Below are 26,969 nucleotides of genomic sequence, written 5' to 3'. Positions count from 1 at the left end.
CTCCCCCCCCCCCCCTTTATATCTTTCCTCTCCTATCTGATGGCATTTTCTCTCCTTACTATCCCCCCTTTCACTAATTTGACAGATGAATATTACATGGATCTATTTTTAAAGTACGCCTACTTATATTGAAAATCCCCCTACCCCCCCCCCCCCCCAAATAAAAAGGGGGGATAAAATACACATGCATTTACAACAGCATTCACAACCACCAAAAGAAATATTATTTTCGGTAGATTTATTTCAACAAGCAATAATAGTAATACATAATATGTGCATCCACATAGTAAACAGGCATGCATTTTTTTTATTTCTTTAGTTGATGTAAATAATGCAGAAATTAGCATTGTCTCTCTGTTTAACCTCTATCATCTTATCAACATATGTACATATAATACATGGCAAAAACGGTCAAACATTGAACACTTCCCTATTCTCTATGAATAGGCAACATTGGAAAACAGATAAATCATCGATACTAATATCTATATTACAATAATAGAGTGATGTAGTTCATAATGTTGAGATAAGAATGGAAATTCAAATGATTTGGCCAGCTTGTTTGGCGAAACTACAAATAAGTCGCTTAGTCTTGTACCCTCTGAACATCGTAATAATTTCACTCAATCAGCCTACAGGAAGTGCCTTTTTGCAGTATCTCTCTATCCTGAAAGCTAGCAAACACACACGGAATATGATTATGAAGAGAAAATTGAGTAAAATAAAAGGTTTTCATTCCCAGTACAGGTTGCGGTGCCCTCCCTGGATAAACCAGCTCATCAGTACATAATCTAAATTGGCAATGCAATGAAAACAAAGTCACTGTTTAACCCTATCTAGGCCGGGGTATTTTGGGAGTTCATATGGCCGGGGGGGGGGGGGGCCTCCCAGGCCCCCCCCCCCCCCTTGAGATCTCGGCCGTCGACCGCGCCGAAAATTAACACCCAGGTTTTCTGGGACATAATCTACAAAATTGTATAGTAATTCATTTCATGCGAATTGTTATTAAGTAATTATGCTAATTTATGTGCAATTATCTCGTTTTCTACGAGTTTTCTACGTTCGATTCGCAGACTTACCATTAGTATGCAAAATCATACTTTTTCCTTTAACTCCATAAATAAAGCTCCAAATGTTCTAATTTTTGGCATAGAAACTCTTTGTGGTGTTCTTAGCAAGTTTACATGAAAAAAATTGTGATATCAGATCAATTTCTTATGTATTATATTGTTTTTTGCAATTTCTTATGTATTTCTTTGTTTTTTGGACTCTTTGTTTTTCATTGTTTTTTCAATGAAATTCATTGGGGACTCTTCTAAGATCATAAACAGCATAAAATACATACATTTAGACCAGCAAAACTAAAAATAATCATACATATATGATTTTTGGTTGAAAATACAATTTACCTTGACTTTGTACACAAAATCACGTTTTTGAGCAATTTTTGGTCCGACATGCACTTACATAACGTCGCGTAATTTCAGAACCGCGTACCCGGGTGACGCAAAACTGGTCTCAAAAGTTGCGCAAGACTTGAAAGTAAAAAGTCAGTGAGCAGCGCGGTCAAAAAAATTCTGCGCGGCGAAAATATCGCGCGACTTGTTGAGGAGGGGGCCTCGGAGTCCCCCCCCCCCCCTAGATAGGGTTAAATATTTGAATTGGCAATTTTTCAATAAATTTTGCTATCTTTTTTTTTATTGTTACCATTTCCAATAAAGTTTGAGATGCCCTCCCTACATGAACCAGCTAATCATTACATGAGCTAAATTGGCAACACAATAAAAACAAAATCTAGAGCTGTTTAGAAATATGAATTGGCAATTTATCATTAATTTTGATACCATCATTCATTGTGACTCAGTTTATATCCATATCTTATGATTTTGGTGTACAGTATGCAAATGAAGAGAAAAATGATTGTTGCCAATTTGAGGAACAAAGCATATTAATGTTGATATTATGATAGCCGTGTTGCTCTATGGTTTAAACTTAAAATATGCATTTATCCTAATAGACACTCCTTGAGGTGGCCAATCAGCAGAGGTTTTATGTAACATTTCTGCAAAATGCCTCAACTACATACTGGTATACCAAGCCGTCTGTCACTGTCGAGTTCGAAATACACAAAAAATATCAAATTTACAAGCTGTCATAAATAATTTGATTGTTTACTGCGACATAATACACTTTTGCCCGTATTCTGAAGTCCAATTTACCTTAGGCCATGCTCTAACTCTGTGCTAAAATTATGGAAAGCCAAAAATATAAAAAGTAGCCAAAAATATCAAAATTGCATTTACATTGAATGTGTCTTAACTTGTGTCTTTCCTCATGTTTCCATGATGACGAGTACTATTTCAGAATTCATTCCCAGTAAATTATGAATGATTTGGGTTTTCAAATGAGCTGACAAATCGAACTTGTAAAGAAATTACGGTATTAGAGATACCAATCACAATTGGCTTCCCATACTTCAACCACAACTTTGGACCAGATTTTAAATAAACCAGAGTTCAGAGTACGGGCCTTTACAGCCAAAGCTCAAACACTGGTAAGCAGCCATTCAGATGGCTTAGAAAGAGCACTGGATAAATGGCAAACAATCTTAAATCCCTGCACCACCTTTAATATACATGTACGTATGCAGGACAAATGTGGACTCATTGGCCCGTATCCTGAAGTTTGATTTAAATTAGGCCACTGCCGTTAATTGTGGTCAAAATTACGGGCAGCTTACAATGTCAAAATTTTTTGTTTCTTATGTCTACTGTGCTTTTTCGTCATACTATTATGATGAAGGAAACTATTTGTTATCATTTCCAGACCTTTACGAATGATTGGAGAGTCAAATTAGCTTATAAATCGAACTTGAACTGTTACATGTTTATGACACAATTGGCTCTCCATAGTTTAACCACAACTTTAGACCAGAGTTTAATGACCTTTATTCGAGCATCATGTGAGTTAATTGATTGAACGTGTACTAATAGCATTTGTGCCCCATTGGCTATCCATAGTTTTAGACGAGAGTTTAAATCAAACCAAAGTTCAGAATACGGGCCACTGCATTCCTTTCAAACTAATCCACTCCCTTTGTTTTCTAGCATTGTCCTGCAAAAACTGTAATGTAAAATAAAAAAATCATCTCATTACTACCAATACAACCAAAAAGTACAATCAAAACAATGTGTAACAGTTATCAACAAAGAGCACTGGTACTATACACTAATTCAAAATTTACAGATAAATTGTCCCCGCATAGTGGGGAGATATACAAAATATTTTAAAAATTTCAAAAATGGTTCAGGTTTTTTCTTCACAATGGTACATTAATGCACTTCAAGACATAGACAAACCAACATACAATAATTTCACACTTGTTTACTTTCATGCATAATAAATAAATAAAGTTAACAGGTAATCGAAGACAGGAAAGCAAAAATTGAGCCATAAAATAATAAATATTTCATTCTTATAAAGTGCATAATCTGTATATAAATTATCAGTTTCCAAAAGGAATTAGCTATTTTTAACCTGGCATTAGCCTAGCAAGCCTTTTATAGTGCACAAGCAAACTTATGCCAGGTATTCAAAGGCTTATACCTCCTAGGTTGAATGCAGCACAAACGTGATTGACTAATTGAAGGAAATTATGCCATGGCTGGGATTCAAACCCACAAACCTGTTTAAAAGTCAGGACACTAATCCACTGGGCCACAATCCAAACTCTAAAAAAAAAAAAAGCTATAGTTCACACTGGTTGATGTCACAATTTGTTACTTTTTCTCTTGGGATGGTTCATAGAAACCGATGCCAAATTAAATGAAAAAAAATTACAATCTGAAAATGGGTAGCCATGGTTATAGCTTTACGTTAATAATCATACAATGGATTGTGAAGATTAAATTTGAACTGAAAGACATGATTTAAAGCTGTCATTAATTAACATCAACTGGATTTACAAATTAAAAGAACTGTTTCACTTCCAATTTTGTATGTTTGTTCCCGGGGGAGTGTTTCATAAGAGGACTCACAAAAGTACACTTTGTGTGACAATTACCATGGCAACTGTGCTTCTCAGCCTATCAAAAAAGAAGTTTGTTGAGAAATGGATCCGTCACCCTGGATGTGTTCTCTCTTAAACATCTAAAAAATTATATCAATAGCGCATCTGCAACAGTCGACGAGGACTTGGCCAAAATCAGAAAAAGCTGAAGATTGCGCCCAGGATCGGATATTCAACACTTCCCCTTTATTTGTCATCCAATCGTTTATAATTCTACATTTTAATTATTTTCATGGATAAATGAAAATGTTCATGAACAAATAAGAATATAACAGTTTAGATCTTTCTTGGCAATTTGGGAACCTTTGCTCAAAATATACATTCATAGAACATCCCTTCTTATAAATACACTCATTACACTACATTTTCAAAATTTATTTCAGATGTCACATCGATCCCAGAACAATATGTATACGGACAATCCCATGTAACAGGCATGACATTGCCCATAAATACTTTGAGAAATGCTAGGATAGTTATTTGGATTCTCTGCAAGTGACAGGAAAGCAACAGGGAATTTAAAGGTTCCAAACATTACATCTTTAGATGTTTCCATCACATTCTACAGGAATACAAAAGTGTATATCGGTTTCCTAGTGTGAAACACAACATTCTAGGTCAGATAGTTCACCTTTGATGAATAGGATTGTCAATTGTACAAATGAAGTATCTATCAAAATAAGAATACATTGAATAAATTGCATTCCGTGACTTAGACTTGGAGCCTGATACATTTCTTCCCATTGGCTAAATAGGTTGAACGGACCAATTACATAGCTGCCAACCATTAAAGACCAGAAATCAGAATAAATGAAGTAAAAAGGAGGAATCTTTATGGAGGAGGTCCAAAATTGTAATTAATCTGCTAAAATAGGATTCGAAGCCTTAAAAAAATAAAATAAATAAAGCCGAGAGAAAAAGTCACAGGAACAAATATTTTGGCAACAGTTCCCCCACCAAGAAATAAAAAGGTACAGCAAACACCAAGTTAAAAAGGTGAAGCACACACATTTTAATAATTGTCTATGCCTTAGGAATAAGAATAATAATAGAAATATTTGTACTAATACATCTCTAACGCATCACATATATAGCACACCACATAACTGATAGATAGATCTCTGATGAGATATTCAATGTTTACATTCACTGTTACATTTGCAGTGTTTTCAAACTATAAATTCAATTAAAAATCCTCATAAAAAATAAGATTTACATCACAAATTGAAAGAAACCTCTTGGTAACAACACTATGGCTTTACACATAATACATGAAATTATGATATGTAGCTATGCTGTATCCCGTTTTTTTCAGACCATCCCCTCTTATAATATGATTTCTTATAATCACAGAATTCACTGCTACTTCCATCACATTGTAAACCTAATCAGAATGGCCTTTAATGATGCTTGACCTATGCCATATGCCAAGGAGGAACAATTAAACAAAGTTGCCTGCTTTGTCATCTACCTGTACCAGAGTGTTAGTTTAATCATGGACCTATTACGAATGGACATTCAACGAATCCCCTCCTTTGACACAAAGACCGTCGCCGCTAATCCTTTTATAAACAGAGCGCTGGCAGCTGACACCCATCAAGCCGGTCGTAAAAAACGCTCTCACCATGCTCTCACTGATGGACAGCGGAAATCAATTGTACGCTGCTCCTACACATTGCGATGTTGTTCGTTCACTTTATCAACAGCAACGCACAGCAGCGAACATTAGCGCTATGAAAATGATAGCAGAAACAAGAAAACAGGCGTGCATAAACGTATTTTTTACGTACATCGCTAACAACCGGAAATGAAATGCATTGACATCACCTTGCAGATCCGTATATCTATGGCAAAAAAGCACTTGAAATTCGACGAAAAAATCTGCTGAAAAACGTTAAAATTTCATCTTTTTCGGACAGTATTGATGTCGATAGTAGCGCTTACCTTCGGTCAGAAGTTAATTTTCATTTGGGCATAAAATTCCACAGGATTGATGAAATTTAACAGGATTTTTTTTTGATGGACAGACGACAATCGCACATTATAGACAGCCTAAAATAATGTACTGAAAAACCGGATATGAATTGCGCATTGCATTCTAGGTAATGTAGGGACTTTCCCTTTTGGCAATCGGGGCTAAAACATGACCGCCTTTGGTCGAAAGAGGGCCAGTGATCGATCGGTGACGATCAATGGGCGAAAGGAGCTTGTGTAAACAATCGCCCCGGGCGGTGGTCGTAAAAACCGCGTAAAGAGAAAGTTAAGGGTTAGACAGCGATTTTGACAGCTGGAAACAGGTGGTGGTCATAAAATACTCTCGTTGAATGTCCATTCGTAATAGGTCCATGGTTTAATGAAAATAGCACATTATCATAATCTGATCATTTGATATTTTTGTTTTGATTTCCATTCATATAGATTTCTCTTTTATTATCAAGATGTGGAAAATACACCAAAATAGAGTAATTTCTTCTAATAGTAAACCCTTGAAACTTGAAAGCGCAGCTCCACCCCCTAGTACATGTACATGCATGAACAATCACAGCAAACAGATCAAACACAGACACAAATGGCCCAAAGACACATGAAAAAAAGTTGTTAAATTCAAAGAAGAAATTGGATAATGCTATTGTTTCATTTTTTTCTGTTGTTGAAATTAATTCAATTGTAAACTATATTTTATTTCAATTTTATCTAAACTAAAGGGAGGTGGGAATCATGATCATTTATTAAACTTTCTTCACAGCTTGATTTGAATACAGTATGAAACTGTAAACAACACAAGCAGATTGTATAGACAATATTAAAAGAGCTCAGACATGGCAAGTGATTTAGTCAGCCATTTCGGCTCAAGCAATTTACTTCCCTAACAAGCACTGTCTCATTGACAGCTCCTTGATGACCAACAATCGATGCAATAGGAACTTGAAAGAATGTGATCTTAAATGAGTTATCTTTCTGTTAAGTTTTCAGTCTTATCCTACTAAATTGCCAGTCTTGATGGAATTCAGTCCACAGACAAACGTATACATGGGACTACATAAATATCAAGCATGACAGGCCATTCTAACATTCGCAACAAACTCTTGTCACTTAGCTAGAAGTTGGACGATTGAGGAGCCAACACCTTTTATAATTATTCTTTGATGTTTTGCCACAACATAAGAAGAAACTAATAATCAACCTTATACCAGAACTCGACTTCTTTAAAAAAGAATGTTGCAAGCTTTGCAAGCCACAGCAAAGGGATATGACGAACACGTGGCAGGAAAGGGTGCATGATGACATAATGCTGCGATGTACAGACCATGCAGAATACTGTGCGTCTTCCATGGCATCATCCAGGCTCCAGAGGGCAGGCTTCATGCATTCAGAGGTTGGCACACTGGAATGGGTCCCCGTTCTAAAGCACCTCATCATCGGCTGGATTGTGTTGGCAACCACATGCATAAATAATAAACAAGGGAGAAAACAAGAGCATTGGGTGAGTACATGTACATGTGTGGGAATGGTGAGGGGCTCTAATGCCACATAAATTCAGGGCTCCGTCTTACAAAGAGTTACGATTTGATCCAATCGACCTCAACTGTATGGAAATCCAACAATGCCATCATTTTCTATCTCAAGGAAATTTGCTTTATGTCCATTGTAAACAAAGAGAAGCACACTGAATTTTCAAGAAAACAATTATACATTTATCTATAATATATTTTGAACACATGCATTTTAGATGTTGAGGTTGCAGGCTTTCCATAGTTGTGGTTGATTAGATCAATCGCCACTCGTTGTAAGACCAGGCCCATGTCCTAGACCCATGCAGTACTAATTTGGCATCAATATCCCTGGCAAAGTGTGCCTGTGTGTATATCGGCATGATTGTAGAATGATGAATGATTCATATCTAGATTTCAATTGATATCAATGAATCACAAATTGTAGAGATTTCAAGGAGTTCTTTTCCCTTTTAAATAATTTCTTTTTTCTACAAATAATATGCATAGATATTAGCCATCAAGGCACAGAAAACTTCTTTTTTGGCAATAGATATCGAGTGCACAGGATTCGGACACTTTCCAACTAGCAGAGAAATAAGATTGGTACGGAATCGATGGGGGGGGGATTTTCTTTTGAGCAAGTGTTGTGCTATTTTCTTTGCAATGATAAAAGGTGGACAAATATGTACATAACCAAATTTCAATAGGTTTCATTACTTGGAAACATCTAGTGCATAGTTTTTGGCATCCTGAACATGCATGGTTTTTCTGTACATTTCAGCACAGCAAACAGTCAAGTTACAAAAACAAATGAAAATAGGGAAAGCCAAGCTATTAATTTGTACATACATACATTCATGTACTATGCATGTTCATATTATAGCACTTCACTCCAGCATGTCTGTGCCCAAAATAAAAGTGTAGACCCAAAAATTCTTGGTTTATAACCAGATCATACACAGCACATACTCAAAACAGTTTTTTTTTATTACTTCTGGCAGTCATTTAATCGTCAGTCTAAAGCGTTTTGACTTTTGACTTTTGGCCCAGCCAAATAAGATGATTTTTACGGACAAATAGCAGCACATCTAAAGAACTGCTCTTCGTATAAATTAGGTTAACTCTCAAGGAAAATCAGAATTCCAACTCTATTTTCTTATTCAACTCTACTAGATAACATATTTTCAAATTTTGCAGTGATTTCACGCAGAAAGGGCTGGTCAAAATGTGCAATCAACCATACCAATCAACTGTACAATTTTTCGCTAATCATTTATAAGCACCTCGGAATGGGGGTGGGGGTTAAAAAGTAAAATTGCGTTTCAATATGAATGAGAAATGGATCTCTAAAAATTACTACATCACAAAGTTAAGACAAAATCATTGGTTGGGTGATTTCAAATTAAATTGTGAAACATGGTACAGATGGAGGAACAATTTACTACCAATCAAAGCACATTTCAAATGTGGCTGCGGGTCAGATTAGCATCCCCCTATAGATGTTGAGATATAAATAGCATTACTACCATTCTTGTGAACCCACTTTTGGTATTTGGTGGGAGGTTGAGAAGCATGATAAGCACTCTCAACACCCAGCACCAAAAAAAGCAATTAAAATCACCAATGAAGAGACAATATCTATGATTGCACCTGATGGTTATCTTTTAAATGGCGAAGCAGTGCCCTATGTAGGGTGAAAGACTGTCCACAAACGTCACAGTTAAAGGGTCTCATACCTGTATGCACTATTTGATGATCTCTAAGATGACTAGCTGCGATGTACTTCTTGTCACACTGGTCGCACTCAAAGGGCCTCTCTCTCTCCGCATCGTGGATGGACAGGTGCCGCTTCAGGTCGTGCTTCCGGGCGAACCTCTTATCGCAGTACGGACACTTGTTGGGCCTCTCCTCCGAGTGCTTCTGCATGTGGTGAGCCTTCAGGTGACTGCTTGTCAGGAACTTCTTCTCGCAGAGCTCGCACTGGTGCCGCCTTTCCCGCTCCGTGTGGGTCACCATGTGCCGCTTGAGATTGCTATTCTTGCGGAACTCCTTGAAGCATATATCACACTGATACCTAACCCCATCCTCTTGGTCCTCAGTTCGGTTCTCTTGCGTGTCCTCTTGCTCCCGTTGCCGTTCCGCGTGCTTCTCCCGGTGCTTTTCTCGATACTTTTCCCGATGCTTCTGCTTGTTGTGCTGTTTGAGCTGTTTCTTGTGGACAAACACCATGGAACATTCTATGCAGGTGTACACCTCCTCCCGGTGCTCGGCCATGTGCCGCTCCAAGGTACTTACGGTTGGGAACACTGTGGCGCACTGCTTGCATTGGAACGTGTGCTTCTCAAACAGGTGAAGCTGCAAGTCTTTCTTATTGAGGAATGTCTCTGAACAGTCGGTGCATTCGTAGCTGAGAGACCCCAGCGCTGAGACCATCGACACCGGAACCACCTCCGGAACAACCATCTCATCCTCTTCTACAGAGTTTACAGAATTGTTGGTTTCAATCATGCCATCTCCTACTCCATCCTCGACTCCAGCACTGCCTCCTCCTCCTCCATCTCTCTGGTGCATGACCTTGTGCCGCGTGACCTCGCTGGAACGTGCAAACGTCTTCCCACACACGTCACACGCAAACGGTTTGATACCAGCATGGGCCCGGAGATGCTGCCTAAGATGGCTGGCTGTCAGGAATCTCTTGTCACAGTGCTCGCACGAGTGCGGCCGGTCTCTGATGTTACTGTGGGTTAACAGATGACGTTTCAGATCAAACTTCCGCTTACAGCACTTTAGGCAAACAGCACACTGAAACTGGCCATTTTCGGTAATGATGATGTTCTCTTCGACCATCTGCTGCTGTTCTATGTTTGCTGTATCTAACAGGTCCACCCGGTTTACTAATGGATGCTTCAACTAAACAAAATATAAGGAAAAAAAGACGAGACATTCATTTTACAATTGATTCACAACAGGAATAAATTAAGAGCATGGTGAACTGCACACTTCTTCTACATTCTAAATAAACTAACTGAATTAAGTGTACATGAAATCGTTGTTCTAAATCACATATTAAACAAGGTGGTTCACAAATTACGAGTCTCGCCTGATTTTGCGATCAATGAAACATGCAAGATGGTCTTTAATTTAAGCTTTATAGGTATACAGTGTATGTGACAATACCTAATGATCATTTGTTCAAAGTTTAAACACATACCTTGACAGTGTCCCCCTTTTTATGGTGAGCATTTTTATGTCTGACTAGGTCCGTCTTCTTGACGTATTTCTTTGGGCATTCGTCACATCGATAGAAGAGGTCGGCGGTGCTGATGACGGTCTTGTTAGGGTCAATCTCCGGAGCACTTGTACCCAAACCTGCAGGGGAAAAAAGCATCACAAATCCAGGTGACTCTGCCCAATTTGAATCTCTTAGCAGCACAGAAATCTGTTTGACTTTGGTAAAATACATTGCTCCGCATAATCTAGGAGTTTCATATGAGTTAAGTATGACTTGCAGTCATGTATGTACATACGCACTTTTCAACAATTGATTCTTACGTAACATTGGGGGGCTGTTTCTCGTTAATATAAGGGTGAAAGTCCTGTTTTACCTCTCAAAATCATTTTTGTTAAGTTTGTGAAGGTTGGCATCTCTATATAATGTAGTGGGTCAGTGAATACATTTCTGGACTACATAACAAAAGGATGTGGAGGCCCATTGCATCAGCGTTAACTTACAGTGAATCCCTTATTTTGATTGGCTATTGAGCATTGTTACCATGGTAGTTACAATTCGATGGCAAAGTTACTATAACACCACCACCATTATAATTGTCATCATCATCAACACTATCATCATTATCATCACCATCAGCACTATCGACACCATCATCATCATCACCATCATCATCATCATTATCATCAACACTATCATCAACACTATCATCAACACTATCATCATCATCATCACCATCATCATCATTACCATCATCAGCAGCAGCAGCAGTATCATCATAATGATTTTCATAATCAATCATCATCATCACCATTATCATCACAATCACCATCATCAATATCACCATCATCAACAACACCATCACCACGATCATCACCACTCTCACAAATGATGCTATAACAACACTCAGAGTCTTATTCCATGTACCTGTGTTGATGACTACGCTGCTGGCATTGGCAATGAGGGGGGCGGTGCCTGTGCAGACATGTGACATGAGGTCGACGACCTCGTTGAACGCACTCCCACATGACATACAGCTGTAGGAGAGGACCTGTGTCTTGAGATGGTCTGGGAAGTTGGTGATCACAACCGTCAACGTCCTGAAGGGAATATGAATCGGATGATTGGATAGATAAGGGGAGGTTATACCAGGAACTGAAACTGAAACCGTGCTCATTGTCATTACCAATCCACAGTGAGACACAAATATTCTCTCTCTCTCTTTCTCGATCATTCGTTTGTTTTTCCTTCTCAATTTATTTTTCTTTTGTAAGTGCACATTATATTTATACTTCTTAATATTTAATTGTAATACATATTTGGAATTTGTTATAGGCCACCTATTGTGTAAACATTGTTACTACAATTCAGAATTTCTGCTATTGTAATAATGTTTTGTATTTTAACCATTTTATACAGTACTTTGTAAATCATTTTGTATCTGCTTGCTCGAGATTACGATGATGAATAAATACCATTATTATTATAAAGGTAATAATGACCAATAATGGAGAGCATTTATATCGTCCTGAAGACGATATAAATTGGATTATTAGTTAAGATTATAGAAGGTCATGCAAGGAAACCGTGCTACTATACACCAGCCATCCACTAAGAAATGCCAATGAAGTTCAATTTTACGCATAGTCTCTTTCAGTGGTATATCAACAGGAGTCATCCCCCTCAGGATCTAACACCTCGGTCACATTTGCTCTATGGCGAAAACAGCAGTTTCAACATTTTTTGTACCAGCTAAATAGGTGGTTTGAATAAAAATGAATAAAACGGCTGTTTTCGACTCGACGTACGGCCGCTGTAGAGCAAATAAATGTGACCGAGGTATTAGTCGTCGACTGCGCAAACGTGCCGAAAATCAGCAAGCATGTCGTCCATAGCATTATATACTGGGTAGTTATAGTTAATTTTGTGGAGAATTGTGAAATTCCCATGATCATGCAAATTTATAAATTCATGAAATGAGAATTCTGTTCTAAATCAAGAAATGTGCAAATATCAATATTTAGTCCATACACTCTTTAAGCCTTCTTAGGGGTGTTGCAATCAATCGCAAATATTCTGTTGCAATTTTACAATTGATTGATCACTTCTAGCTATTTCAAATCAGATTACACCCTTTGTTTCATGGAGCAGATTAGCAATCAATCGCAAATTTGCAATTAACTGCACGGCATATGCTTGATTTCGGGAACGAAAAATAGACTTGCAATTGATCGCAAGTTTCTTGCAATGCCCCATTAGTAAATAAACTATTTAAAGCAAATTGATGATTGATTTCCTGTTTTATGAAATTTCTCATGTGTTTCTATGTTCTTTCGACTTATTGTTAATATGTTTTTTCAATGAAAATGCCTACTTTGATAAAATTTAGCACAAAATATAAAAGGCTAAGGAATATTGACAACCACTGTAAGTGTGCCGATCAACGACATTGAAAGAAGTTTTTGCTCTGTTAATTCTGAACTGAATGTGAATCATCATCCATGGAGCGTTGTGGCCCAGTGGATTAGTCTCCGGACTTTGCAACAGAGGGTCGTGGGTTCAAATCCCAGCCATGGCGTAGTTTCCTTCAGCAAGATAATTATCCACATTGTGCTGCACTCAACCTAGGTGAGGTGAATGGGTACCTGGCAGGGATTTATTCCTTGACATGCCGAGCGCTGGAAGCTAGCTGCTTGAGCTACAGCCGAGGTAATAATATCCAAGTCCTTTGGAAGCGCATTGAGACGTTATTCATAATGTGTTATACGCTATACAAGAACTGACAATTATTATTATCCATGCTTGTTACTAAGGTTAACATATTCATGAGTCGACTATTTATGCAATTTACTTTACCTATACAGTTGGCACATAAGCAGAGCTGCCAACCTTGTGCAAGCAAAAAAAGGAATCATTATGGCCAAAAAAAGGAATTTCCAACAAAAAAAAGGAATGTGTTAAAACGAACCTTAAAACGACATGCGACAAACATCCAATGCAAAAAGTATGTATGCAGTGAACAATTAAAAAAAAGTTAATCTCTAGGCCTAGTCTGGGCTAAGTAACGGAGCGTTACAAATTGGACCCTTATTTTAATTAAGTCAGTAGCAGGGCTTGAATTAAGAATTGAGAGGGGCAAGGCCATTTTCAAATGGGCACTTTCAGCTTGGGGCAACCGGCAAAGTGGCCTTGGATGCCCCAAAATTTCAAGGGGTATCAAGGCCATTCTAAAGGACATGAAGGCCACTTTTATTCTAGTCAAATGGGCACCTAGGCAAATTTTTCTAAAAATGACAAGTAGGCCTTTCATTTTGTAGTGCAACCTACTCCGGCACTTATCAAAGTGAAGATCTGTCGAGAAAAAATTCTTTCAGGGGCACCAAAATCAGTTCTGGTGAACATTTTTAGGGCCCCATTTTTCTGGGGCTTCCTTTCCACTTCTAAAATAATTAATTGTTTTATGTTGAGTTTCCTGACAAAACTACCAAATTGTAGACTAAGAGAAATATAAAAAAAAAGTTGACATCAATTCAGACTTCTCTTCCCAAGTAACATTGTTTTTGCCAAACAGTACCCTTTAAAATTAAAGTGTCATAAAATGGAAGTGTACATGTAACATTCATAAATCAATCTAATCTAAAATTCAAATAGATCTATAGATAAGAAGTTGAAATCATTCCACAAAAGTCCCATCGTAAATCACTTCACGATGTGCACAGCTCAGCCTCAATCACACTGCACGCACACTCAATCATCCCCAGCAGTGACGGCACTATAGAGCAGACATCTAGGCCGCCAGAACCGGGGAAGAAATCTTCCCATTCCTGCTAAACTGAATGCTAAAGTGCCGACTTTTTTAATGAATTCCAAAGGCAGTAGGACATCTCTCTAGTATAAATCATGTGAAACTATCAATAAATGTTGAATATCACCCAGAATTATTACTTCAAGGGACAATGAAGAGCTTTCCAGGTCTTTTCAAAGCCGAATTCATCGTATTTGTTTGATACGATTACGAGTTGATGAAAATTAACCAGACAGTACCGTTATCCGAAGGGAATTGATATTAATCAATTCAAGAAAATAGCCTCAAAATTTCATTTCTTTATCACAACAATTAATTTTAAAGTATATGAAAAATATCTTTTGATGATTCAATCTTTAATATATATGATGAGTATTTTTGTAAAATTTTGCAAATGGAATTATAATTTCCCTCAAACCTCCAAATCCCCCTCCATTACAAATGGACTCTTCTCTTACTACATTTGGGAATTACCCTACCCAATTCATCGTACTCCTCGCTCTGCGCTGCAAGAACAAACGTTGGCTCGATCACCTGAAGAGTGTTGGCCCGTGCGTAAAGACAACGTATTAGCAGTAACGTTAGATCTAAATTCTGAAATCTGATTTTCGGATCGTTTTTTTGTACATAAAACATCACTTTATAGGAAAGAAATTACATGCAAATTTAAGATAAAATATATAAAATTCAGAAATATCGTACCTTAGACCGCAGTTACTGTTATTTCCTTTCAAATGATGATCAAAACATAATCATCCTCGATCCTTTCGTTTGTCATCGTAAGTTGCCATCTTGGATGACGTCATCATCCTTACAGACGTATTTACCAGTCGCTATACATCGCGATTCGTACCATGCATGCCGCTCGCATATTCAACTAACGTATATGTACGTGCACGCTATCAAATTATTAAAGTGCGTTGGAAAACCGGCCGGCGGGCGACTTTGCACGCGCAAATACCAGGCTCATCTCGGGCTCAACCACTGAACTAGAAATACGTATTTCTAGTTCAGTGGGCTCAACACGCACTCCACATACATACAATTATGTACACACATTATCAAAATTGTCAAAAAACGTAATTTGAAAAGAAAAACCATAATGCCGTAATTTGAATGAAAAAACGTAATGATTACGGCAAAAACGTAATGGTTGGCAGCTCTGCATAAGTGCAGTCGACTTACTGCCCATCTCAATGTACGAAGTGATTTTTATGGATGAAATATAAACCATGGTTTCAAATAACAGATTTCAAACGACCTCAGTGATTTGGGGGCCAGAGAGAGTCCTACCTTGAGGCCTCAACACTGTTGGGATCTCCTTCCACTGGTTCCTGCGTAGCTTGAACATGAAGAACCTTGGTTGAACCACCCATGTTATCTGATTGTTGATGAACCATCTCCTCTGGTTGATTCTCGTCGTCGGTATACATAGCAAATGTGTCAACCAACCCTAGAATTTATGCGAAAAATAATTTTTCAAATAAAAATATTTTGTTTTTATATAACGCTTAATACAACAGAAAGACATCGCTTAAGAAGCGCTTTACAGATATAGCTGTCTATGTAAAGAAAAGGTTCAAGAGCCATATTTCACTATTTAGATAGAATTCAAAGTAATTGTGGTGAATATATGACGGAAATGATGTGTGTGCACGTATTACCGCCGCCGCCATGCCCGACTTGAATACATAAAGACGTATCATAGTATAAAATAGCACACAAATGCTGTAGCCATATTTGAAGTAGTCATTTTTTTTACATTGAAGGCCCTCTTTGATATTCATGAAAGAAAACATTTTCGGAAATCATAGAGACAAGACAAATTTTCACAGAGCTGAAACCGTGTTGCGATTTTGTCTTTGAGTTTTCAAAAATGAAATGAGAAAGGAAAATCTTCGTGACAGAAACAGAAAAACGACTTGTCCATGTGTACCTTGATTGTCGATGCCCCCAAAGACCACAACACCACACTATTTTTCCACCTTTTCATACACATACCTGTTTGTTTATCTTGGCCAGAGCTTGGGTCTTCTATCATCATCTCTATAAAGGAAATAAGTACAAGGGTAACGGGATCATAAATTATAGGGTAAACAAATTTAGAGAGAAAAAAAAAAGAATTTCTTTCCAGGATTTAATATTTGTAAATGATTTTTAAAGATAAATGCCAGTCTGGGTAACAATTAACAAATCAGTTTGTATTGTATACAAACAAAAATTCTTGCCATCTGATTGGTTGAAAGGTGTTCAATATTTGTTTCATTCTTTACTGCATGCATATTTAAATTTTCCATCGCACAGTACGCTAGCGCTCCCTCAGTATAATCATGTGTATGATATGTCTACTTACCTTTTTATGTATGTGTGTGTTTGCGCGCATGAAGTTAGCGCAGATCAAACTGACTGTGCGCACTCGACTCAGATCCATGAAGCAATGCGCGTCATCACAAAAGAATTAAAGCAAAGGTCTGATGAGATGTCGATACATGGTGGAATCCAGCGTAGGCCGGCTAGCAATTATCAGAGAAAAAGAATTGCTGGAAATAGGCCTATCAAATCTTTTATCTATTTTATTCCTTTTTTACACTTTTAAAAACTTTTTAACTTATGAGTTATATAAAACAAATAATGAATGTAAATATTTGTGCAATGGAAAGAATATTCACATTCGATGAAAGATGAAAATATTCTTCCCATTGCACACATTCATTATTTGTATAGGCCTACAGAATCCAATCAAATAACCACCCAGGTATGATAAATATATGTGCCCTAGGATTCTGCAAGAAATTGTACATTGCTGAGAAATTAGCAAGACAAATTAGCAGACCGGGAAGGAACAAAGTAGCTAACAATGAGGATTGAGGAGAATGTTATTCAGAGGAGAATGTTATTCATAGGACAATGACAGTTGCATACCAGTGAATTCATTAACAAACCAATGAATGTCCATCCATCATACATGCATGTCCATGGTTTTACTCACGTTCTGGTGGTCTGATTTCAGCATAGACCGTCTGTGGAGCGTCTTCCCCGTCCTCCTGTTTGATATTCACCTGTTCCATGATTTGTTTCATTAGCTCAGAAGCTTGAAGAACAACTGTTTAAAAAAAATACAACAAATCAATTGACAACCAAATTCTGTATTAGGCATGCTTACTCAATAATTAATGATCAGAGCTGCCAAAGTCCACAAGAAAATTGCAGCATTTTAAAAGATGGAAATCAGGTCAGGACATCAGAATTTTCGAAGAAATACCAGAGGCACTAGCGTATCCAGCATCAACTATGACAAAGAAATGTATGGGGGCCCATGCAAAAGCATAATAGAGCCACTATTGTCCCCAGACAATTGGGCCCATGAAATTCTTTGTAGGATCTGATGCTGGATACGCGCCTGATAGGACAACACATAAAACTGAAACATCAATCAGTATTTTGCATGAATCCATCAGAAGTATTGTCATTCTTTTTCAGTACCAGAACTAATGAATGAAATCAGTAGACTTGGCTGCTTTGAGTTATGCATGCTTCTTTCATGTGAACCTGGGACAAGATGTCCCTCTCACCTGTTAGCAATGAATAAACCATCATACTTGGAATCCAATGTACGCATATGTTGTTGCTATGTCTGGCAAGGTTTCATGTTGTCTAGAACAACCTTTTGTTTGAAAAGTATGCATAAAATTTAACATGAACTTTACGTAGAGGTTTATTGAAATCACATTCATTCATAGCCTACAAGCACACATTCAAAAATGTGCATACTTTAAACAAGATGTTCTGGACACCCTGAAGACTTGTCATTGGATTGCCATCTTATCAGAACACCAGGTATTGCGGTTTAATTTTTTTTCCTACATGAAAAAAGGAATACTAGAATACATGAAGATCACTAAGAAAAATAACACATGAAATGAATCACTAACATGCCTTTCACAATAGACCTGGACTGACCGCACAGAAACGTTGTTAGCGCTAACAGAGGTCCTGTTACAACCGGTAATGTGGCAGCGATGCCCAATGTTACAACAATGCATTACTTACACATTGACATTCTGGAAGATGTGACTGGGCTTACTCTTAGCACTCTGTTAGGCTAACAACGTTTCTGTGCGGCCGGCACTATTTTATTTCATTTTATTATGCACACTTTTTTACCATAGGTAGATCCTGTCTAGATGAACGCATGCCAGATGCTTACTAGACATAACAAGAGACGTCTACACAAACTAAATTCTACATAATTTAGTTTTATCTACTATGTACACAGAATAAAGGGATAATACATTAGTACTGTAAATCAAGTTTTAATCACTTTCAGGACGAAATAACAATTATATTGGAGTACAGATTTTCATTTGCCTTAAATCAAAATGCACTAATCAGGGCTTATAGAGCAGAATAGTATGGCTTAGGCCCCATTTTATTGAAGGCAGAAAAAAAAGTTTAAGAGGAGAAAAAGTAGACAAAATAAAAGGAAGAAAGAAGAAAGAAGGAACAAAAGGGAAAGAAGAAAGAATAGAGGAGGTCCTTGGATCATAATGACCATTGGAAGGAGGGGCGCAAACTTACCCCCATTCTGCGCCATGACAGGTGCGACTGTTGTAATTGCCTCTGTGACCCCTCCATTAGCTTGGGCGAGTGTAGTAACCTCCTGTGTGATTATCTCCATCATCTCGGATGCCTGTAGAAGACCTATAAATAAAAAAAAAAACACTTAATTCTATTTATCTCAACAAAAATGAAATCGAAAAAAATGTACAATTGTTATCTAAAGGTCGGCACGAATAACAGACCCTGCTACATGTAGGCCTTTAGCGTAATTGAATGTAATTGTAATTAAAGAGCAGAAATGTAAATGTAATATAAACTCCATGAAGAGTTTTTTGGAAAATGAATATTAAACAAGACTAACAAAAAATAAACTCCATAAATAATATAGGCCTACATGTAATACCATAACAAAAATTAACTAAACATAGAAAAAAATCAAATCATATCTAACCTCTCTCCAAAAAAAAGCAAAGTAAAACAAAAAAAAGAAAATCTTCAGCCATGATCTAAAAAAAAAATGTATCTCAATGGATTCATTTGTTTGTGTTGACTACGAGTTTGAAATGCCCTTCAAAGAAAAGAGGAAATTTATACCACTAGTGAACAAAAGCTATGTAATATACAAAGTTTGAGGTGATTGCAGACATGCATGAAAAACAATCTTTCTAAGAAAAGAAGGAAGTGAATCCTCTGAATTGCAACAAAGTTTGCCATTTTTTTAAATTCTTTGCAGGAACAAAGTGAAAGTGAAACAGGAAAATAAACTTCGGTATAAATTTTACTCAAGTATTAAAAGCTATAAGGACACACATGTGCACAGTACATATTTACATGTAATAATTTGAATTAAATTATGAGAGTCAAGAAATTTCTGCAGCAATTCTGTTCTAGCGTGAACTTTGTTCACATGCTGATCCAGGAAGGCCTATTGACCACGTGTGCAAGTATCGCAAACTTCCTGTCTTTGTTGCAACAGGGAAGTTCACATTGTCATTACCAAAGACTGCTCGTTTCCTAATACACTATGCAAACTTCTGTTCACACGGCTGCCCAAATGAATTCAGAGTTTTCTTAATTTTCTCACATTTTGTGCACATACTTTGCACCTATTTACTACCCAACGTTCTAACACATGAGAAAGCCTGAGTGATTGAAGAGAAAGTATTGTGTATCATATGAACTTTCAGTGTATGTTGTATTGAGTTTCATCTGGCAAAGATCCAAACTACGGCAAATATATGCAAATTTCACTGAAAAATCTCACTGAATAAATTTCTTGACTGAATTTATACAGATTGCCAAAATCACAAGAAATTATTTTGAAAAGTTTATAAAGCCAGGCTAAATTAAATCCATTTGGATACTAGCAATAATACGACTGCCCCCTTCCCCCAGAGTTATCTTCATTCCCCTCTCTCTCTCTTTTACTATTTCCCCCATACAAACACATATTCCTTTCTTCCCTAATTCTCACTGTTTCTTTATTACCAATTTCCTGTCTCATCAAAATAGATTGATCCTCCTCACTTACAGCACTGAAATATGATTATCACTTTTCTATGAACCCTCTTAATCCTCAAATAGGGGGAGGGGGAGATATACATTTGTAGCAGCTTTCCTTACTTTATAGAAAAGCAATGCATCTCTATTTTACCATTCTTTAGCAACTCTCTCTAAATTTTATTCTAATGTACTATGAAATAGAAGTGTTTTTAAAAACTTCATTATTCAACTATTATGAAAGTATTGACAGGTATTTTATGCCTTTAATATGTCACTATTATACTACAGAAAAATGTTAAAAGAAAAATTAACTTACAACAACAAAAAATTACTATAAGGGAATAGGATAGGGTGAACAAGTTTTGGGGAAAAGTGTCTGTCCCCATCAGCTTTGGCAGAGTGAAGCATTCTACAGAAAACTAAATGAATTATTTTCATGCTCCTCCGTATTCATCCAACATTATAATTCTAAATCAAAATCTGTCCACTGGAAAGTAAAAGATATGTCAAAAATACTGACTACATATTTATTTTTGTTGTTACTGAACATTGTTATTAATATTATTTCAATTATTTATATTACTTTCATTATCTTCATCACCATCATCATCATCCACATCATTAGCATCATCATCATCACTATCATTATATTATCATTATCATTATATCATTATTATCATTATTATTATTATTATCACTATTTTTCCCCTTTTATTTTTAATGATGTACCTCCAAGATCAGATGTCTGGGATGCATCGACAACTGTGATGGTAGTTCCTGAAGGGACATCGGTGTTGACACCTTGCTTGATGTCTGCTGCTTCTACGCTCGCTGGGTTTACAATGGTCGCCATGGTGGATGAACCTGGTTGGTCTGTACTCACATCCGTTTCCATGGCGATTATGACCTGAATCAAACAGAAGTACAAGAGACATTGGTAACATTTACAGAGGTCTTAAAAATCCTATAACTTTGATCATGATGTGTGCTGTAATTACAATGTAGTATTGTTCATGAATATGAAAAAAAAACGACCGAGAAGAAAACAAAAAAATTTGAAGACACTCATGATGTCTCCAAGGGAAGGGATAACAACAGGAACACATGTATGTATCTTGAATTATTTTGAGACCTGTGTGATTTTTTTCAGGGCTTCTTTCTTACGACACAGGTAACTGGAACGTTACAACTCACTGAGCTCAGAGAGCATTTTTAAAGTCAAATCTCTCCCTTTGAGTAAAGATTTAAAGGAAACCAAAACCCTAGAAGAGAAGCAATCTTATTGGAAAGAGTAAAATGAGAGCAACAATTTAAAAAAAGTTTCATCAAAATCGGTTATAAAATAAGCAAGTTATGGACGTTTAAAAAGTCTTGTTGTACCATAGAGATGTATACTAGTAACGCTAGAGGGCGTACTTCGTCAAATCGCTGTGATTACGTGGAGACCGTCCGCCATTGCTCGATAGGTATTCGCAGCCTGCCATGCGCGTACAGTACCTATGGGGCATGTACACGGATGAGCACAGAACATGACAAATTGATGACATATGAGCACGAAAGCATATGGAAAAGCAAAATTGTAAATATTGCACTGGATTAAAGTTCAAATACAACAAAAATCTAGCAAAACTGAGGTCAAAAGGCCTATATAGGCCTATCTATAGCGCATAATATAGGCCGATACAGCTATAATACAGGCAAACGATTTAAAGTCCCAATTGTTTTTGCTTAGGTAAAATTTCGATACATTAATATGACTTCTATTTTCTAATGATTTGGAAGAGATGAATATCAAAAATAACATTTAGGCCTAGGTCCTGATAAATAAATTTAATGTGTTTTAATATGATTTGATGTACATTAACCTAAGAAAATTCATAGGCCATATCACAGTGTCTGATGCATCTGAGACGCTGCATCGAAAAAAAAAACCACGATTGTATTTTTATAGTTCATAGTTTCCTAATTACTATTATGCTGATTGCTAATAATTTATTTCTTCACTTTAGATAATTGTTATAATTCATTTTCCATATATATCTACACAATAGGGCCTATAATAACTCGATCCCTTTTCCCCATGTCTTACACGCTGATGTAAACCAACATCACAAAAACTCGCGAATCATAAAATGACTTTTTATTGATATTTGGAAATGATTTATGCATTGATTCAGTTAAAAATTGATGATTTAGATTTCCTTTGCTGGCAACCATCCCATCATATTTATAAATATGTATATAAAAGTATACTTTCTTACTTGCGATCAATGTATAGAAAAGTTTGTTGACAGCAAAATTTGCATATCAAATGCGCGCATGCAGTCGTACAATTTTGCAATGTACAGGAGGCCTAATGGGGGGTTGGATGTTTATGTACAGTGTTATTGCCTTGCAAACATTTTAAAACTTCGGAGAGTAAACAAATCACAATGCGCAAAACAATTTTACTTTGATTTTCTGGAAAGTATAGACTTGATTCTCCCCGGCTGAAAATATGCTGATCGGCAAACTGGCTGAAATATTTTGTTTATCGCCGTTGTTTCTGATCCTATAATGATTGGACCAATATCATGTGAACAAATCAAGGATAGAATAATAAGGAGAGGAAGAAGGGGGAGAAGGAGAGAAGAAAAGGGGCGGGATTATGATATATAATTTGTATTATACTATAAAGAATATTATTACTACTGCAAGAGTGTATAAAACTAATATCATGAAAGACATCAATGCAAACTTATCATAATTATGAAAACGGTTGCAAAATTGTGAGTACTAAAACCAAACATAATTATGAAACAATAATATTGCAAAAGTGACAATACTTGGAATAAGATATTAAAAATCCTAATTTAATCTCAAATTTGATACCTGCCTTGAAATTGTGTTAATTAACTGTGTCTGTGTCGCTTGAATAAATGAACTTTATGGCAAATATTTGTAAGCACTGGCACCGGCCTAACATATAAACAGATAAACACGCGTTTTGAATATCCAGTTTTGTTTTTCATTTTAAAAGTATAACTGAATTTGATTTTCTAGTTTTTTTCCTTTAATGTCGTTTGCTGGCCAATGGACCTGAGTTTGGTTATTCGATCAGTTTTTTTTAAATAAGATTTCCATGGATGAACAAAATTATTATATTATGTTACGGCGTCGCGGAATGATTTTGAAAGTGATCGGGTGTATAAAATCACAATCATTTATTATGTGTAATGTTCATTTTCATTTCAGGGAGGGGTCCGGTCGCGCCCCCTGTATTTTATTTTGATCAGTATGTTAAAGCGAATTTGCTTAGGTGTGTTTGTTATTTTAATTGCACATACGGCCCCTAAAAAGCGAATTAAAACAAATCTAACTTAAAGTGAAGGGAATTAAAACTGTCATTTTTGAAAAGTTTGAACAAATTAGGCTATATTCTCGACATTTTAAATCAATATTTTATTTTCGGGCCATATAGGCCTGCAGATTTTGGGGAATTTATTATGTTCCTATAAGAACAAAATCAGCACGTTCACCAAATAACACAAATTTCAACATTGATGGTGTAACGGGAGGCTCACCAAGAACAATAATGAGATGCCCTTTAATAGCGCATGTAGATCAAAACACTAACTTATACAGAATTATTGTACAACTTAATATATAAAAATGATAGGCCTATATTTCATACAAATTAAAGCAAGTTACATATCATGTAGGCCTATATAGAAATTACAAAATTATATCCAACATAAACATAGAATCAAAGGACGTATATGTGGGAAGGATGGAAGGAGGACGATGCAGTTAAAGGTAGGGAAATCCAGAGAAGGGCTAATTCACTGCAGTCTTTTGAATTAATTGTCAATCTTTCTATTAATGTCCGCTGTATGTTTTTATTTTTATATGATTGTTTATATGATAGTATATCAACATTGTTATCTATTACAGGCCTATAAACGGACAGGTAAATGCAAATTATTTAGAATTTCATCCCGAGAAATCAGGTTTTTAAAATGCCAAATTAATAGCATAATCCCCATGTAATCACTCTAATAGTGTATTGAGATGCAATTTGTCATTCATATTTTCGATTTTTATGAGGTTGTGTTCTTTTCTTCAAGATAAAGGCCGGAGACGGCACCCCTTTTCACAGCGTTACAACGCACGAGCTATGGGTACATCCGGGTACTTTTGCGAATCTATACCTATCGAGCAATGGCCGCCACGCTCCACACAATCACAGACGTTAAGTACGCGCGCCTATGGCGACTCCGCACTCTAGCGTAGTTAGTATACATCTCTATGTGTTGTACTTTCTATAGGGATCCTCAAATTGGCAAACGTGCTTCAAAATGGCTGATTTTGTGGACAACTCTCCACTTGTTTTGTACACAAATTTTCAGATTTTCCTTATTATCTTTCAAATTGCATATTGCCTCCATCTGAGCACAACGTCATGGGAAAATAAAATTCACAACACATATTTCAAGGTCAGGAGTAGATAATGTGAAATATGTAAAATAAAGGGGGAAATCTGAAAATGTGTGTAAAAAACAAATGGAGAGTTGTCCACAAAATCAGTGAATGGTTTGCAGTGTCAAGTCATGAATGACCAATGTACCTCCCAGGACCCCCCCCCCTCCAAAAAAAAATGAAATAAATAAGCAAATAAATATATAAATAAAGAAAATAAATAAATACATACATAAATTAATTTAAATAAATAAACAAATCAATAAATAAGTAAATAAATACATTAATAAATAAATGAATAAATAAATAAATACATAAATAAGCATTGTAGTTTGTCTATAATCACTTTGAAGAAACTTGGGCGACAACAGGATATTTTTGGTATTTCTAAGAGTAGGAGGGGGGGCAAGATATTTTCTCTTAATTGAATACATTTGTACATTAGCATGACATTTCTCTTTCAAGTAACGATCTTCCGTTTGTCCCCCCCCCCCCCCTCCTTTTTTTATTTCAATTTGCCACTATAATCTTAGGGAGGGAGGGCAGTCTTCCCAGCCCCACCCAGTTCCCCCCCCCCCCCCACCCGTCCTGTGCCACCACAATTCCTGAATCAAAGAACTAACTTTTCTTATGGCTTTGAATGCTCGATGTATTCATCTGACTCACCCCCCCCCCCCCCCCCAACCACCAAATTAGGGTTATTTTTTATAATATACTTTATGTACATGGTGTGTATTTATTTTGGTTTTTTTATTTTCATCGGGTGTTACTTATAGTCCATTTTGCCGTTAAAGTATTTACTTTGGTACAAAATCAAGTATCAACTAAAATATTTCTTACAGAATGTAATAAAGTAAATGAAATATCAAATTTAAAAAAATTACAAAATATACATGAATAAGTAAACAAATTTATAACGAATAACAATTGCAGATTGCCTGAACTTAGGCTGCTTGAAATATAACACTAACAGATCAAAAAGTTGAAAAACAATTAGAAATTAAAAAAAAAACTCAATTAGAATAGAAATCAAAATGCCAAACAAGAAAAAATAAACACCAAGTCCAAGAAGGCAAGAAAATCAAAGCTGCAAAGTCAAACTCAAAATTAATTGAAAATAAAATGAATGAAGATCATAATTGCCAGGCCCAGCCAGGCCAAGGATCTTCTTAAAATTTATATGTTACTGTTAGACATGGTAGCTAATTCAATTAAACCAGAATGATTATCAAGTTATCAAATGTCAGGGAACTCGATCTGGGGTAACCAGTCAGAAAGCTGAACAGCCCCAGTCGAGTCCCAAAACTTGCATGAGCTTGTTTACAAATACAAGTTTCCCACGGATCTCTTCAATTTCACTGCCTCGCTCGCACATTCATGCACAAGCCACACACGATCAACGTATACACACGCAGGCGAAACACACTCGCTCTATGCAAAATGCAGGGTTTACGTGCAGCTATGCAATATCGTGTACACGGCCGTGCCTCATCTTGCGGGGCGGTGGCACGCCAGAAATTGCAAAGAATCATGGCGCGCGGCCTGTACAAAACATATGGAACTTCCGAGCAGTCGTGTGTGCTGTACGACTCTACACTGATATAACACGTCGACGGACACGTCTCAAGAGCACCAAGATTTCACCCATTACCAACAGTCAATTCAACATGAAATCCCACTAATCACAATCGCACTTAATGTGAGTCTACGATAGTGTCACTGAAATATTAAATTATTTCTCTAAAAAGGAATATCGAGATAAATAGTTACCTGAAAAATACGGACACGTACGAACGCGTCAGCGGACACAGCCCCAATCTAATTTGCATTTACGTCATCAGATGGCGCTAC

The 26,969-nt window shown here is 36.6% G+C and overlaps 1 protein-coding gene across 1 annotated transcript; it reads right to left on the bottom strand.

The window, feature by feature from the left end:
* Window positions 1-2,155: 2,155 nt before the first annotated feature.
* LOC129266259 (zinc finger protein 431-like) lies at window positions 2,156-26,969 on the bottom strand. The gene is made up of 10 exons (XM_054904099.2): window positions 26,889-26,969; window positions 21,390-21,567; window positions 19,176-19,298; window positions 17,587-17,700; window positions 16,599-16,643; window positions 15,891-16,050; window positions 11,720-11,892; window positions 10,775-10,932; window positions 9,300-10,473; window positions 2,156-7,492 (listed from the first exon to the last, which is right to left on the bottom strand). Exons 2-10 carry the CDS (start codon window positions 21,553-21,555, stop codon window positions 7,473-7,475), a joined length of 2,133 nt encoding a protein of 710 aa, XP_054760074.2. The 5' UTR covers window positions 21,556-21,567; window positions 26,889-26,969; the 3' UTR covers window positions 2,156-7,472.

Source organism: Lytechinus pictus, chromosome 8 (genome assembly GCF_037042905.1).
Source record: "Lytechinus pictus isolate F3 Inbred chromosome 8, Lp3.0, whole genome shotgun sequence".
NCBI classification, from domain to species: domain Eukaryota; kingdom Metazoa; phylum Echinodermata; class Echinoidea; order Temnopleuroida; family Toxopneustidae; genus Lytechinus; species Lytechinus pictus.
This window is presented reverse-complemented; position numbering and strand designations above follow the sequence as displayed.